This window comes from Peromyscus californicus, unplaced genomic scaffold, assembly GCF_007827085.1.
Source record: "Peromyscus californicus insignis strain IS unplaced genomic scaffold, ASM782708v3 Scaffold_11__1_contigs__length_118956290, whole genome shotgun sequence".
NCBI lineage: Eukaryota > Metazoa > Chordata > Mammalia > Rodentia > Cricetidae > Peromyscus > Peromyscus californicus.
The window spans coordinates 43,891,852-43,909,215 of NW_026294402.1; the positions used below are offsets into that span (position 1 = coordinate 43,891,852).

A 17,364-nucleotide genomic window follows, 5' to 3' on the forward strand; every position below is an offset into this window, starting at 1 on the left:
GAAACAACCTAGATGCCCTTCAACTGAAGAATGGATAAAGAAAATGTGGTACATTTACACAATGGAGTATTATGCAGCAGTAAAAAAAAATGTCATCTTTTGTATATCTTACTTTCACTGCTTCTCATGTCTGCTGTCTGGTGGCTGCCTGGCTGGCCCTGGGTGTCTCCCTTGTTATCTCTTCTCTTTTCTTGTTCTTCTCCTTTCAGGCCTACATTTCTCTTCCTATTTATTCTCTCTGCCTGCCATCCTCAGCTATGCCTCTTCTGCCTACCTATTGGCCATGTAGCTTCTTATTAGACCAATCAGGTGCCTTAGGCAGGTAAGGTGAAGCAAATGCAACACATTTTTACATAATTAAACAAAGGCAGCGTAAACAAAAGTAACACATCTTTACAGAGTTAAAGTGATATTCCACAGCATAAACAAATGTAGCTCATCTTTGACTAGTTAAACTAATATTCCACAACACACAGTAAGCACTGTGGGCAGGTAGTAGGGGGCACCATTCTTGGAAGCTTTGGTTTGGAGATTCTTGTCTTTTACTGTACAGTGCAGATCCTGCCTTTTTGCTTGAAATGGTTCAATCAATGATTGCACCAAGAAGCCAGAGAACTGTTATTTATTAAACCTTTCATTTTGGAGTCCACAGGTGATCCTGGCTTTAGAAAAAGGAAGCAGTGTCTTTAGGAATTGGCTAAAAAGGAGTCTGAGGTCGGTTAGGGACATAAATGTACATCATTTGGGTTTCAGTAAATAGGAGCCTGTGTTCTGGCACTGGAAGTCCAGAACCATCTTACATAGAAAACAGGGCACTTGTAAAATGCAACTGGATGGTAATGGTGACCCTCAGGCCCAGGACTGGAAATAGCTCCCAGACAGGAAGCAACCTGTCACCACTCAACCTACTGAATTCAAAAGCACATGCCACAGTTGCAGCTGGGATTCAGGGGCTGCTGACACCCTGGTGCTACCATCAGTCTCTTAAAGGGCTGAGAGTTGCAGGCAGATGTGAAGTGTCACTGCTAAATACCCCTGATGTTTCCCTCAGGATCTAGTTCTCCTCTAGTGGTGTTGCTACAAGGGCATCTGGGAAGTAATGTGGAATATTCTTTTACACTGTGTGAATATGTGTCACTGTGGTTGGATTAATAAAGAAGCTGACTGGCCAATAGCTGGACAGGTAGAAGTTAGGTAGGACTTTCAGAAAAAAAGAGACCATGAAGAAGAAGAAAAGTCATCTTGGAGAATCGAGAGGAGACTTAGAGAGAAAGAGATGAACTTGCTGTACTAAGAAAAGGTGCCAAGCCATGTGGCAGAGCATAGATAAGAAATATGAGTTAAATTAAAACGTAAGAGTTAGCTAGTGATAAGCCTGAGCTATTGGCTGAGCATTTATAATTAATAATAACTCTCAGTCTGGTTATTTGGGAGTGGCTGCTGAGACACAGAGAAACTCTGCCTACAAAATGAGGCTTTTGGTTGGCTGGTTTCTGGTCTCAGTAGAAAATGAAGGAGCAGTTCAGAGGCAAGTGATGGATGCTAGAGTGAGCCACTCACTCCCTTCTTCCTGGTGAAAACCTAGCAGATGTCACATTCTGAAGTGAGTATTTAAAAAGACTTTATTAGCAGAGCAATAACCTCTCACACATGGTTGTGTGTTCACAGACTGTATGCAGACACTGTGTCCCTCAAGAATCATTCATGTGTTTCATTGTAGAGCTGAGAATTTCTATCCCATGAAGCTCACGAAGTTGGGCAGCAAACCTGTGGTAATCAGGACACAAAATTCAGGTCAATACATGTCATGCTTCACAGTCACCTTCTGCAGATTGAGGCTGGCCACAGACATGGGCCATATCATTTTAGGTAGAAAGGGGAAGTAAAGGTGGCACTGGGGAGCCCTAAAGATCAAAGAGTTAGTTAGGTAAGTTGGCTCTCGGGGAACCCACATAGAACTGGAAACACTCTTCTGGAGTGTCAGGTGTGACAGGCTGCTCAGATGAAGCTGTGCTCTTGGGAAATCCCTCTATCCCACCCCAGCAGGTTGCCACTTTGAACTCACAATAGCTAATGTGCTTCGCTTTCTATGGAAGAACAATTTTATCTTTTTCTTCCACTTGATCAATCAGAGAGAGCTTGAAAGGGATTTCAGTGTCATCCAAACCTGCCTTCTCATTTTTCCAGGGGGAGGAAAGAGAGGTGTGCAGCTGTGAGGCAGGAGCCATACCCAAGCCTATCCTCAAGGTCTCCCCCACTTCTATCCAAGGGCACAGCTGCAGGGGGACACCCCAAAACATACTCTGTGAGGTGATTAAAAACATGACAGATCTAGGACAGGAAGCAGAGCTACACGAGACCAATGAGCAGAGTTCAGGTGCAAGTCCCTGGCCCTGGCTTGCTGGGTGGCCTCAGGGTGCTGTTCTGCAGCTCTGTCTCTCCATCAGGAGACTGTTAGCTGCACTGAACAGTCCTCCATTTGCTTAGACCCAGGTCAATCAATCAACCAGCCAATCATTCAGCAAAAAAATAGAAATCTATTCCAGAAAATAAAGAAAAAGATGAGAAGCTAAGGATGGTGCTGCACATCCATAATGTCAGCATTAGTGAGGCAAGGGCAGGAGGATTGTGATCAACCTGAGCTATAAAGTGAGTTCCAGGCCAACTAGAGAAAAAAGAAAAAGAAGGGGAAAAGGAAGGAAGGAATGGGGGAGGGAGGAAGATAGGAGAAAGAGACAAAGTAAGAGAGAGAGAGAGAGAGAGAGAGAGAGAGAGAGAGAGAGAGGAAGAGGCAAGGCAGAGACTTGGGCACAGATGGAGAGGCAGGCAGGATATGTTATAGTTTGGATATTAAATGTCCTTCCAAGGTCCATACACTAAGGCCTTGGTTCCGGCCCATGTCATAAGGTGATACAGAACCTTTAGTACATTGGGCTTAGTGGGAGGAATTTAGGTCATGGGTGTTCTCAGAAGGAGGTTGGGGAATTGGTCCCTTTCTGTGTCTTGGCTTCTCTGTCACTGTGGATGAACAGCCCCCTCTCTGCCGCACACACTAACACAAGGCCCTGTGCTGCAAACAGACTCAAAGCAACAAGGAACCGGCGACTGAAGCCTCTGAACCCTTATGGCAGGAGAAATCGTTCTTTAAGTGACTTTTTAGGTATTTTTGTCACAGTGTCTGAAAGAGGGAGAGAGAAGAGATGGTGTCTATGAGAGAGAGAGGAGAAAAGAGGAGTACGCAAAAGGGAGCAGCTTGAAGAGGAACGGAATGGCAAGAAGATGGCGGCCATATGCGTGGGACCAAACCCTGTCAAATGTATTCCATTTCTCAGGCTGGAGGTTGTAATTCCCCCAAAGGAACCTTCTTCCAGAGACATAGCTCATGGGGACCCCTACAGGCATGGGGTCCCCCTCCCCCATCCATGGGGAAGGCAGGAGGTACCCCCGTGGAGTTCCTCACACAGGGCTTGGCTTGCCCCACTCTTTCTGAGAAGTGACCACCAGCTGGCCGGCCTGGCTCAGTGGTGACCACCACAAACCTGGGCTCAGCTGTGCATAGCTTCCCCAGAGCGATGCCTGCGTTCAGCTGCACGGCTGTCTTCTGTGAGTCACTGCCTGCCAGCTTCAACAATACTTGTACAATGTCCGTCTTCAGCAGGGAAGAGGCAGCGCTGGGCACCTCCATGCAGTTGCCCAGGCAGAGGGCAGCGTTGCCCACCAGAATTTCATCCTCCGAGTCGAGCAGCATTATCAGAATGTTGAACTCTACAGGGAAATATGGGTACAAGGAGCAGTTCCAATGGACAGCCTAAAGAGGCTGCCCAGGGGTCATGAGAGGCCCACGGACTAGACGGCAAGCTTCTCCAGAAACCTGGGAAAATACATGCTCTCTCCTTGTGTTCCTGCATTGTGGTATAAAAGGATTTTCGTAGCCTGAGTGGTGGTTTAATCCCAGCATTTGGGAGGTGGAGACAAGCAGTTCTCTTTGGAGTTCAAGGCCAGCATAATCTACATAACAAGTTCCAGGCTAGCTAGAGTAACAAATGAGACTGTCTTAAAAAATGGATTCGAGTGTCAGAAAAGTCTGTTCTCAAGGTGCCCCACACTCTACATCACCTTGCCAGCCTGAGCGAGTGGCAATGTATCTTTTCAGGAGGAAGGTTCATCCCATTCAGTTAGCCACCTTCAGTGTACTGTGAGGAGGTGTGAAGAACATTAGGAGGCTTCCTCTGCTGGGAGCCCCCCTCTGTGAAAACTACAGAGGATTTAGGACTTAAGTTAGATCATGGGAAATTAGAGCATTCTTTGGTGATATGGTAACTCTGTAGCCTCCGCATCTATCTTGCGAATGGAGAGACATCCAGCACACTCCAGGTTAGCTTGATGAAGCATTCTTAATGAATGAAGCTGAGCTCAATGCTAAAGTTCCCCCTGTTCTCTGACAGGTGAATGTGCTTCGTTTCCCCTCCATCCATGAAGGAGGAGAGCTGGCGCTAGGCCAGTTGAAACATCACTATAGAAACAACTCCAGGTTAACTTGGGGGAGGGGAAGGCGTTGTCCAGCTTCTGCCCTATGATCTTCGAGCTGCCTGGCATTTTACCCAAGCACAGCCAAAAGGCCAATGAACCACTTTGTGATGGGAAATGAACTGACATCCCGTTGTGTAAACACTACAAGGGAGTGAGGCTGCCTGAGTGTCTCCTCCCTCCTCAGCCTGGGTTCTCTCTGCAGCTCCCAGGGTGGATTTCCCACTGAGGCGTGGTCTCTGCTAATGAAACTGTCACTTACTTTTATCAAGTCTCATCACCTCCTCCCGAGCTGGATGGTAGTTGTTTGTGCAGACAGCCAGTGTCTTTATGGCGTAACGCGATGCAGTCTGACCTCCCATCTAGGATTCAGAACAAAATCAGAAAAGCAAAATCAAGGTTATAACCATTCTTTCTAGATACCTCAGTGATCATCATAATAGTGCCAGTGGCCTTCCTGGCTTCTATAAGATTATTAGATGAAGCAATGGCATTAGGTGAGCAAGGATGGAGTGTCACTTGTACCCATCTGGAAACCTAGCCCCATTTCCAAGGTAGAAATGCAGGCTTGTCCACTGTACACTTGACACCACTAAAAGGTTTTATGAGAGACTGGCTTAGATAACAGTGATGTATATATAAACACCTACTGTTCAATAGCAGATGTTTCCCCAAAGGGAAGCAAATGACCCTCCTGGGTCCTTTGGCCTTTGGAGAACAAGGGTTGACAGTCTTTGTGAAGAATCATTCACTGAGATCATTATAAGAGGTAGTAATTATGCAATCATAACCCTCAATATCAGGGTCTTCAGGATATGTGTGTGTACACGTGTGCATGCATTCAGCAGTCTCTGGTGTAGTGCCAAAAGTTGTAGCAACAATGACAAGTAGTGATCAAGTATCAGTCTTAACTGAGCTCCTCCACTCTGCCCCCTTGTCATCAGCCCTCGTCAGGTAGCATCTTCCCTGCTTTGGAACTTGCTTCCTGTCCTGCTCGACCCAAAGTTTTATACTCCTGCAGCATTAACCCGGGTGAGCCTTGCAGCATGTGAGTGGTATCTAGAGGCAGCAGCCTGACAATTCGCTTTGCCTTTCCAGGTGAATCTAGTTCCTCTCTTGGGTTCACTGCACTCCTTTCATTTGGGAAATTTCAACAGCCTTTGGTCCCATGACAACTCTGCAGCCTCCAGAGTTCACAAATGGAGTTACAACCAACACACTCCAGATACGGACAGAAGGTACCAGGATTCCACAAACAAAATAATTGGGCTAAGAAACCTTGCAGAAAGCCATTCAAAGCACCTTGTTCAAGGACAGAGACTGCATGTTTCAAAGCTGGGCTTGGAGGGCAAGCAATTTTTATCACTGTAGCTGAGGAACAATTTATTTATTCATTCAGCAGTTTTTTTGTTGCTGTTCAGGGCACTGTCCAGGTGGACAGGCAGAAGAGGTTCTCTAGTCCGGCGGGGATAACATCTTGGCATGTTAAAAGAACAAAGCCCACTTTCATCCTGCTCTCTTGAGCTGAATAGGTATCTGGGGACATGTAAGAAGCCGTAAGCGGTGAAGTCACTTTACCTTCAGGAATTTAATCATTTTCTTCAGCACCCCTGCTCTCAGTGCCTCTTCCACAATGGTTAGAGAGGAAGAAAGGGTCCGGCTCAGGACACCAGCAGCTCTCTGAGAGGACACAAGAGGATAATGAAACACCCCTTCCAGAAATGCTCACGACCTTTAAAGGTTAATGGGGAGGAGTTTGGTTAGGCAGAAGCAATCAATATTAGAAGCAAAATCTATTGCTTGATTTTTGAATAATATAACGGCCAAAGAACACATAGTAAACATAATTCTTTTTTAATAAGCTTGCCAGGTAGGCAGCTCAAAGGGCTAGAAATACTGCTTCCTGGCCAGTGTAGTTCAGCTTTACTCAGGGTCAGCCAGCTCAACCCTGAGAATGAGTCCTTCCTGGGTGCCTCCCAGACCTCAGCATCAAGAGGGTTCTCATTAGAAGATGCTCCACTTTCAGGACCTACCTTCGGAGTTTTCAGTTTTCACTTATCTTTATCTTTCCAAATCTCTCTTTTGGTTCAACTTCCTGGGAGACTTCATTTGCTTTATTTCCCAGCTTTCATTTCATTTAAAAAGTTTCAAAATTATAATTATTTATTATTGTTGTGTGTGTGTGTATATTTGTGTGTGTTAGTGTGTATGTGTGTGTTTGTTTGTGTGTGTGTGTGTGTGTGTGTGTGTGTGTGCCATAATGCTCACGTGGAAGTCAGGTCAGAGGACAACTTGGGGAGGTCTGAAGCCAATCCCTCTGTCTGAAGTTTTTAAAGGGCTATTTTCTCACACCTGTCCTGAATGTCATCTTGTCTGTCTAGGTTTTAGGTCCTGCACTGATGGAAAAATGAGTAAGTGAAGAGTGCATGCTAAGACGGTGGCCAAAGGCCTCCTGAGTCATGCTAACACTCTTCTCCATGTGCACTGCCCTGACCACAAGACCATCTTCGGTTTTCCTAGTCAAGTGTCGGAACAGAGTTAAGAAAGTCATTCCAACGTCAGCCTCTGAAGGGTCTCTTGGAATACTAAAACAGTGCATCCCCTAGTAAGATTCTAGACTACAGCCAAGAGATTCTTAACTTGGGTTCCTGGACTCTGCAAGGTTCACATATGCGTGTACGGGGAGCAGTCACCAAATCCTCTCAGATTGAAGGCAAAATTTGTCGTTTGTGTTTGTGGGCATGACTGTGAGGAGTCCACCCACACTATACCTCCGAGTTATAGAGACTTTAAAGATGGTGACTGCAAACAGGGTGAGACCTATTAACATGAAAACAGCATCGGAGCAGGAAACTGTTAGTCCGCTTTTTGGAGACACTTACTGTCAGGATTCCTCCATCCTGGCTGTTCAGCAGAGACATGCACTTTTGGCTCATCTTCACGGCCCACATCTACAAACATAGGGAAGGGCGGACATTTTAATAGCCCAGATAGTCAGAATCCTCTAGAGAGTATCTTCTAAGCAATCAAACAGAGCCAGCCACTCCCTCTAGGAACCATAACACCCATGTCCATATTTCTCCCCCAGGGGATCCTTTTCTTGCTCTCATATCTGTCCCCTCTAGTTCTGGACAGTGATTCTGGAGCTGAGGACAGATTTCATTTGACTCTTGCAATGCAGCCCCTGGGAGGCTGAGCATGTCCTGTGCACGTGGAAAGCTTTCTGAATGAAGACAAGAGCGACACTTGTCCTCAGCAAAGTGACAGAGCATCCCTCCAGCCCTCCATGTCCCCAGACTGCTCCTGTTCAGGGTCAGACGCTTCTGTTCACTTTGTGAACAAGCCAACGCCACATGTCTGTCCCAGGGCTCCAGGGAGGGTGATGAGAGCACTGTACCTCAGAGATGAAGGGACCCTCAAGAAACAGGTTCATGATGAGTCCTAGGAGGGTATATATGACCTCTCTGAATAGGTCCATGTCCTCCTCACACTTGGCCTGGAAACAAAACAAGGTAATCAACCATCTTGCTGCTTTGCAGCTCTTCATGGTAATCTCTTCCCTTAGACAAGTGGCTTGAGACACCCATGCTCCCTATATTGTCAATATCATGGACTTGGATGATGGTGGGAGCACAGACACCAGGCTGAGGAATTAGCATTGGTTTAGGAGCAACAGAAGTTGTCTCAGGCACGTTGGTATGGTACTCTGGCTCAGTAGGCCCTGGGTTTGCACTGGAAACTGGGCTGCGGAAGTGGATGATTGGTTCCATCAGGAAAGCTTCAAAATCTCTCTAGGATCAGGGAGACTTAATCTAGAGGACTTTGGAGGTCACCACCCCATGAAGCCCACAGCTCTATCAGGAATAAGCCAAAGAGGTCCTAGTTCCTGGGTAACAGAATAACTAAAAGAAGCCAGTGGCCCACAGGAGGAGAGGAGACCAAGTTTAAAGAGAAAGGCTGTGATACCAGGAGGTTCAAACAGGCATCCTGAAATTCCTCACAGGCCACCATGTGTCTTCGGGCAGTAGGCTCAGCACTGATGTTTCCCATCAGGGCAATGCACTGGCAGAGGGCTGAGGGGCTGGTTAACATGGGTTCTCGCTTCTGCAAATGAATTCAGAGAAAGTGACATCTCGACCAGCAGATAAATGATGCCACAGGCCTTTCTAGAAGTGTCCCTTCCTCATCAAAAGGCTAGGAACCAGACACCTAGCCTAATGTCACACAGGGACATCAATGAAGTCACCCTGGTCACGTGACGGAGTTACACACTTGGCTTCTACACCAACCAGCTGCAAAATGTTGGGGTGTGGTTATGTTCCCGGGGGGGGGGGGGGGAGGTCTCCTGACTTTTTATGGCTCGAGAGACACAGCCTGCTCTCCAAGGAGAGCCCTTGCTTCATTCCTCACACGGCTACTCTTGTCCACCCAGAGGACAAAGCCACCCCCTGTCCCGGAGACACTACTTTGTGCGAAGGAGGACTCCGGTAGAGAGCAGCCCCTCCCCACTGTCATCTAAGACACACAGCCCACACGGAGGAGCATCTTTCCCCGGCAGCCAGCCCTGTCCATAGGCCACTTCTATTTGTCCTTCCTGCAGTTGTTTTAATAGCCGAGAACTGTGTAAATTCCAGCTGTGAATAAATGACTAATCAAGCTGAGAGACAGCACGGGCACTGGGATGCAAATTGTGCTTCAACAGCTCTGCCCTGGCTAAGAAGTGTCTGCCATAGAGGAGAGGCCTTGGGGTGTGCTCACCAGAACACCTGTGAGTGCAGGGAGGATACCTGGAAGGTTGGCCCGGAACCAGACTTGGAATCTGTGGAGAGAACAGAGAACAGGATAATTTTTTTTTTTTTTTTTTTTTTTTTTTTTTGGTTTTTCGAGATAGGGTTTCTCTGTGTAGCTTTGTGCCTTTCCTGGAACTCACTTGGTAGCCCAGGCTACCTTGAACTCACAGAGATCCGCCTGGTTCTGCCTCCAGAGTGCTGGGATTAAAGGCGTGCGCCACCACCGCCTGGCTAGGATAATTTTTAAGTGACACAAAATTCTATACCTGGACGCTCGAATCTCAGGTGATGTCTCAAAGAGCTACAAACAGGGCCTGTGTGACTTACTGTACACACTATAATTCATTCTGTGTGCCTAAAATGAAAAGGCACTGGTTCTGTCGTGTGACTTTAATTTTTCAAAGCCTAGAGTCTAATCTTTGATGTTAGACAGCAGGTCTCAGGCACCAGCTCTTATAAGCAGAAGTAGCTGGAACTCCCAGGCTTCTGCCAAGTTGACTGCAATCCTTCTCTTTGCTCTGGGTTTGTGTGTCCCACATGCCCAGTGCAGGTGGGAAACACTGAAGACATGTTCACCCATCACAGCCGCTGAGAAAGCCCAGACACACGTCACCACATGCTGGTGTAGCATTCTATGCTTCCAGCCCCACAGCTGGCCCACCTATGAGCGTATTAGCTGGTTCTTCCATGACTACTTCCAGGCAAGATTCACAATAGGTGCAATGAGTGCATTAAAAGCTCATAAGAAATGACTTAAGAGCCAGGTGGTGGTGGCGCACGCCTTTAATCCCAGCACTCGGGAGGCAGAGCCAGGTGGATCTCTGTGAGTTTGAGGCCAACCTGGGCTACAGAGTGAGTTCCAGGACAGGCACAAAGCTACAAAGAGAAACCCTGTCTCAAAAAACCAAGAAAAAAAAAAAAGAAATGACTTGAGAATTTATAACAATTCCAAAAATCTAGGATTTTTATGATCTTCCCCCAGCAGCTAAAACCAAAACAAACAGGCAGGAAGACATAGCAACTCAGTATTACTGCATCCAACAAAGAGGCTACATTTCCTTGTTCCTTCCCCTCTACTTGCTCACTTATATTCATTCAACACAGATTTCCAGGCAGTTATTATGCACCAGGCACTGGCCAAGAGGCAGGAAGCTTTTCTGACTGCAAGAAGCACTGTTTTCAGTAGCCATCCTCCTGGTGTTTGCATGAGATTGGTCCCAGGACCCTACGAATACCAAGGTGTGCAGATGCCCAAACCCCTTACATAGAACGATACAGTATTTGCATATAAACTATGTATAACTTCCTGGGAACTTTGAGCCAGGTCTTGTTGGAGCACATTTGGGCTTTACCCAGCAGGTCTGCAAAGAGGATGACTGGACCACTGGCCTGAGTACAGGTGTCTGAGATGGTCTGCACTTGGCTGTGCTGGGGGGAGGTCGTTTACTCCACCCCTTGGCATTCCTTTAAATACCCTAGGGCAGAGACATTCGAGGCCCGATAGATTAGGATACAGGCCCTCCTGAGTCTATCCTATATTTTCTATCTTTTCCTTCCCTCTTCATTTCTAACTAAGTCTCTTATCCCTCATTCCTCAAGAGTCCCTGGGGTAAATAAATGTGGGGGCTGGTCCCCCACAATGTCTCAGCATTTGTAGCTATGGTACTGAAGCAATATAAAGTGCTATGTAAATATGCACTCTGTATTGGTTAGGGAATGATAAGGAAAGGGGTCTGTACACGTCCAGTACAGACTTTTAGAAGTACTTTTGATTTGTGGTTGATTGAATCCACAGGTGCAGAATTAATAGAACCAAGGGATAAGTGTGTGTTATGGTTTCCAAGCCCACTGAGGACTGGGTCACCCTCCACCTGGAGGGACTGGAATGGGAGTGGATGGCTATGGCCCTCTGGAAGCCATCCATGTCCTTACTCTTGTAATGCTCTCCTGGAGATTTGTTGAGTCTCTGTAGATGGTGGCATTTTTCAAAGACCACAAAGCTTAACACGGGCTGAAGAACTGTCGATGTATAGAAACAAAACCAAACCATTACCTTTCTTCTAGAGCCAAATCTGTGAGGAGTCCGATGGCTGTATTGGCCTTCTTGTCTGAGAAGTCAAGAAATGACAGCAGTGCTTCACACAATCTGCAAAGAGTCGTGAAAAACCCCAGACTCGGAATGGGTCGTCTTCAAACTCTCAGCAATCCTTGTAAGGACTCCAGGAAAGCTCAGAATCCAGGGAAGGGAAGCTGAAAGGATGGACCCACCATGCCGGGATAGGATGCCCAGGTCCTTACCCATAGACACCATCCTTCGGGGATGGCTCCAACACTCCATGTGAATTCTCAGGTTGCTAAACAGTTTTTTTAATGTAAGTTCTCTAATTATCAGACACAACCTTGGAAGGAGTTTCTGGTGTTCTGCCCTGTGGCTGTGTCTCGGTCAAGTTCATTAACTTGGATGACATCTATATGGCACACTTACTAATCTACTCATAACTACAGTGGGAGGACCCGCTAATAAGACAGGTGATGGAATAAATATTTAACAAGATCTTGACAGGCTGCTGAATTTAGCAGACGGATTTAATAGAGTTAGAGTCCTCTTACTGAGAGCAGGAGATGGTAAGTGAGGAACAGAGTTGAGAAACTCACTTTGGTTACTGATTCATGCAGAAAAGAGTCAAGGGTTTTGAGATGATTGTAAAGAGAGTGTGGGAAAACAGTCCAGTTCAGCTGCCAGACAAAGCTGTGAAACCTCAAGCTGCCCAAAGAGGACTGACTGTTAGACCACCAGAGGTGAAAGTTATGAGTACCCTCCAGCAAAACGAGCACCTCTGGCATGCTGGCACTGTGCTCAGTGCCTAGCTCCTGGTCTACAGTGACAAGTACAATAATGAAGGAAAGCACTAGGAATGTGCCAGAACAGGCTCATGCGAAGGGCCTCAGAGTCTACCTGGAAGGAGTTGTTGGGGGACTGGAGATGAAAAGGCTTCCACAGTGTATGATGTCTTGGCTCCATCACCAGAGCAAATGCTGGCCCAGGTCAAGTGGAAACAGATACAGTGAAAATGCTGGGTCTTCCCTCAAGGGAAGCCTGCATGGACTGGGTTGGGCCACTGCAGGGGGGCACCCATGCTGGATGGGGATGGGCTAGATGGTGTCTAAAGCTCAGGTGTCCTCAACCTTCTGCAAATCCTCGACTTCCTTAAGAGAGTACTCTAGTGCTCATCCATCAGAAATAATTTGCTTTGGAGTTAGTCCAAATTCCTCCTACACCAATTTAACTGTTTTCTTGGTCTTGAAGATGAATGCTGCTGCTGAACTTGAATAGCACCAAGGACAGACAACAGTCAGGGTCATCCTGGTTTAGCTTTAGGAGACATAAAAAATAAGCTCCCTCACCATGTGACAAAACACTTCTCCTAACCAGTCTCATTACCTACAGAGGACAGTGTGTCCCTTTTCACCTCATCTTGCTCAGAGTCATGCTTCCTGCTCTTTTGACAAGCAGTTGCCCCAGTGGATGAACCACAGTTCAGAGAATGGGCTCATGGAGACAATCATTTCACAACCGTCCCCATTTAAGACTTTGAACTATCTACCCTAAAGAGAGAAAAAAGTGATCACTAAAACATTATTAGGCTCATGTCCAGTGTCAGATATGGATGCCGGTGACTCTTCTTACTGTGGTGGCAGTTGTTAGCTGGCCAGCCTCACAGTCACCACGTCCCCCTACCATTCTGCCTGACTCTGCTACAGAAGCCACCATTGTCTTCCTGGGTAGCCCAGGATACAATCTACTGAATCAAAATAAGCAGTGGCTTTTCTTAACAGAGAGGGTGGATCCAGTGGGTGCCAATGTCTTCCTGGGTAGCCCAGGATACAATCTACCAAACCAAAATAAGCAGTGGCTTTTCTTAATGGAGAGGGTGGATCCAGTGGGTGCTAAGCTGTGTTAGACAGGGATATGAGGCTTGGCATAGCACCAAGGGAAAAGGAAAGGTCAAGAGAAGGACAGTGACCTTGACCTTGGAGTCTTCAAGCCGTGGGTTGTTGTGCTTAGCCTTTTCTTATCAGGTGGGAAAACATGCCAGGCTCTATCATGCTTAAGCTCCTTTTGGTCAAATGGTCTGCATAAGGCAGGAGAAAAAGATCTAAACTGACATAGAAGTATCTCTGTGGGCTTTTTGTTGTTTGTTTGTTTTTTGGAGGGCAGAGGGTAGTACACTGAGGACTGAACCCTAATATTTACTAGCAAGGGCTCTAGCATGGAGCCCCATATTTTAAAAAAAATAAGGAAGTGGAGTGACTTTCACACTTCTTTTAATAAATAATTACTATTGTTTATGTGTATGTGTGTATACGTGTTGCATATTTGTATGTGGATGCTCTAAGAGACCGGAAGACGTCAGATCTGCAGCTGGAGTTATGGGTGGTGGCGAACTCCTCAATATGGGTTCTGGGAATTGAACTTGGGTCCCCTGCAAGAGTAGAACATGCTCTTAACTGCCAAGTCATCTCTTCAGCTCTCCACCATCCCTCTTAAATGTCATTCTAAGTGTGCAGTACAGACAAGATAATGTACCTTTCCCACGCCAAAAAAAAAAAAGAATAAAAAGGATTCAACACCAGACTGTGAGAATCCAAAATCCCAGTGCTTCCTACAAAGTGGGAAGCCTGTTCTTGCCAGTTGACATTTGGGGAGGAAGGGGACCTGTATCCCTCTGTGAGGTGTGCACTGCCCTGCTCTGCTTCAAACAATGTTCTTTCAGCACAGAGAACCAATACTGAGGATGGACATTAGCAAGGCTCGTGGGCCTGAAAGCAATAAGCCGAGGCCTCCCTGCTGATCCAAGAGTAGGCAAGGCTGTACGTGTCAGGATAACACAACTGCAGGAGTTCAAGTTGAGGCTCTGGCTATTCAAAGACAGCTTGTGGCCAAAGTCTTAAGACAACTACAGCTATAGCAGCTTAGAGACGAAGGATGGTTTAAGAGGAAATAGCATGTGCTGAAGGGACTGAGTCAATGGCTGCAGAGTCCCCTGAAAAGCACCAAGTGCGCTGGGAGATGTTCACTAGCAATTCACCCGCCTGGTGGGCAGAGCTTCTGGGTTGCCAAGGCTTTTCCTGGAAGCCACTGGGGCTCTGACTTGATGGAAACAGGGAGATGGAGACCACCTTGTCCTTGGCACACAGTGGACCCCTCACTAGAAGGATGGGTGAGAGGGCTCAGCCTGGTCCAGAGGGATTTTGCTCCTTTACTTAGAGAGGACAGAGAGTAGGAGCTAGGCTCCAGAGAACAAGCCCCGGGAGACGGCAGGCTGATGTGGTCTTGTTATTTGCTGTAGCATGCCCTGCCCACTCTGTGGATAGGGAGCACCGCTCCCCTAAGTTACCACAGGACATAAAATGATATGGCAGTGAAGAAATCTGGCAGATTGGCTTCTGTTCTAAAGTTACTCTGACACGTTTGCAAAGCAGGCCACCGTAAATGCTGTTTCTATCAGGTTAAACCAAATGAAATGGCTGATGTTCAACCTTTCTGATCTAAAAAAAAAATGGCATGTCAATTTCATATGGTCAAATTTATAACCAGAAAATAAGTAAGCAATGTCAATTGAAAAATAAATAAAATACAGGCTGGGAGAGAGTTCAGTTACAGTGCTTGCCATATAAACCTGAGGACTGAGTTTGATCTGCAGCACCCCAGAAAAAGTGGGTCATGGCAGCACGCACCTGTGATCCCAGCACTGGGGAGGCAGGGACAGACAAACCACCGAAGGTCACTAGCTGGCCTGCCTTGCCTAACCAGGGATCTGGTCCTAGTGACAGGGATATATCTCGACAAACCAACTGGATGGCTCCTGAGGAACAACACTCAAGACAGATCTCTGGCCTCCACAAGCATGCATATACATATGCACCTGTACACACAAATGCACCCACATACATATGTACACCCCCCTCAGTACGTGCACACACATACCTGTGCTTATGCACATAGACACAACACATATATCTGTCCTTACACACTAAATAAATTGGCAATAAACAAACAATTAAGTAAAACTAATTGCTAAAAAGCTGAAAAGCACAGACAGAGTCACTGTGGTTCAGGTAAGATGTTTTAGAAAATCCTTTTAGGAGTCATGCATACCCATTCCCCATGTGTCTCAGTCTTTGAAAAAGTCCCACGAAAAAGCATTTGTTGTATTAAATTATACTCTCCCACTTCAGAAATCGCTGAAGGACATGCAAAACAAAATACCAGTATTGTGTCAAACAGGAGAACACAGGAAAAGCCAGGGGAGGAACAGGGTGGAACCTGGCCCGGTTCTAACAAGTCAGAAGCAAGTGCTCCATTTCAAGGCTGCGTTCCATGTCTGCCTGTGGAGGTGCTGCCCTGACAACTTCAATGGTCTCTACTTGGCACAGAATCAAAGTTGGGTGTGGTCCTGAGTTCAGCCAGGAGCTTGTCGGGACACTCTGCTGTTAGGGTTCCCCTCAAAGGCTTTCTGATACTGTCTTCCATGAAAACTCATGACAGCCTGGTGGGAACCACACACCAGAGACAGCAGGAGGAAGGGGCAGCTTGACCTTGCCTACACAGTGGCGACCTAAGGGGCCACAGGGAAGAGCCCACCATCACAGGCTTACCGGGTCAGGTCGAGGTGCCTGATGACCTGGGTCCGGCCATTCTCGGTCTGGGTGAGCTGCAGCAGTAGAGCCAGACTCTGCTGCCGGAGAACCGGGATGCTGGAGGTCATGAAGGAAGGCAGCAGCCTGGCCATGTCAGGGTGGGTCACAAGCAGGCGCTGGTTTTCCTCTGCAGAACACAGGAGTTAATCTGCCTTGAGCTGCCATGACGACATTTAAGCAAGTTCTGTCACCCACCACCATCATAGGAATTTGGCTCTTCTTAACATGACTCATCAGAACTGGACTCCAGGGTCAGCCTTCTGTGTCTGAATGTGTAGAGTGATGTCCTTTGCCAATCACTTACTCCTGTGGCCCTCAGCTTCCTCATCAGTAAGATGGGGACAGTGGCCCACCTGTTAGAGTTTTGAATGAGGATTCACCGAGCCACTGCTTGGTGGTGCTAGACAAAGACTGGTTCTCATAGATTAGTTACACTCATCATTCTTATGAAAGCTTTCTCAGTGGGTGGAGTGTGGAAACCCATGAAGGAAAAGCTTTTGGCTTAACTGGAATATAACCAGAGCATCAGCCTTTAGACAGTGGCCAGAGCAAACCGTTGGTATTCTTCCTAAGAAACGATGGCAGCATATGAGAAGTATACCTCCATAATATCATAGACTGTGAACCTTCCCAGAGTCCTAACACTGAAATTCAATGACGCTGAATTTTTTCGTGCTTTGTGTTCTCAGCAGGCATGTGGGAGCAGACAGGACATGTCAGGAGTTTGAGAATAAGGAATGAAACACAGTAGAGCAAACTGGAAGGATGCTGTCATGGTTTGAATCTGAAATATACTCAAAGGTTCCTGTGTTACGGTTTTGGCTGCCTTGGTCTCTGGAAGTAATGATTCCCAAGGTGTGGTGGTCTGAATTCAAGTGGCACCCATAGGTTCACATATTTGAATTCTTGGTCCCTAGTTGGTAGAACCGTTTGGGAAGGATTAGGAGGTGTGACCTTGTTGGAAGAGGTATGTCACTGTGGGTATGCTGAAAGTAACCTCTCTCTGACCCAACAATATGCCACTGATGTGTTCTCATGTTTCTGCTTTTGCACATTCTCCAGCTTCTTCAAAAAATGACTTTATGTTTATTGAGTTGGACATGTCAGATTCCATGAGCCTGAGACACAGCATATGCATACCCCAGTTGACAATATTTTTCAGGTATTAAAACAGAATAACTTCAAGGCTCACAGAAACATAAGTATCTGGGTTATTTTGCCTGATTCACATAGAATAAACACAGCCACCAAATTCTGCCTTTCTCACCTTCCTTCAGGAATCTTGGTAAACACATAGGCCTGAGTAAGGGACTTTGATAATTCTTGTTTTTGGTGTGTGTGTGTG

General features: G+C 46.7%; 1 protein-coding gene across 7 annotated transcripts in view; it reads right to left on the reverse strand.

Moving 5' to 3' along the window:
• Positions 1–1,604: 1,604 nt before the first annotated feature.
• Positions 1,605–17,364, reverse strand: part of Ttc12 (tetratricopeptide repeat domain 12) — a 42,440-nt gene continuing 26,680 nt past the window's right edge. For all 7 annotated transcript variants that reach the window (XM_052759973.1, XM_052759965.1, XM_052759966.1 and 4 more), the window contains 10 exons: positions 15,978–16,146; positions 11,371–11,463; positions 9,286–9,346; positions 8,494–8,631; positions 7,925–8,023; positions 7,410–7,478; positions 6,106–6,207; positions 4,790–4,889; positions 3,540–3,765; positions 1,605–1,767 (listed from right to left, as the gene is read on the reverse strand). In XM_052759973.1, the coding sequence (XP_052615933.1) occupies positions 1,692–1,767; positions 3,540–3,765; positions 4,790–4,889; positions 6,106–6,207; positions 7,410–7,478; positions 7,925–8,023; positions 8,494–8,631; positions 9,286–9,346; positions 11,371–11,463; positions 15,978–16,146 (1,133 nt within the window). In that variant the 3' untranslated portion in view covers positions 1,605–1,691. The remainder of the gene's footprint in view (positions 1,768–3,539; positions 3,766–4,789; positions 4,890–6,105; positions 6,208–7,409; positions 7,479–7,924; positions 8,024–8,493; positions 8,632–9,285; positions 9,347–11,370; positions 11,464–15,977; positions 16,147–17,364) is intronic.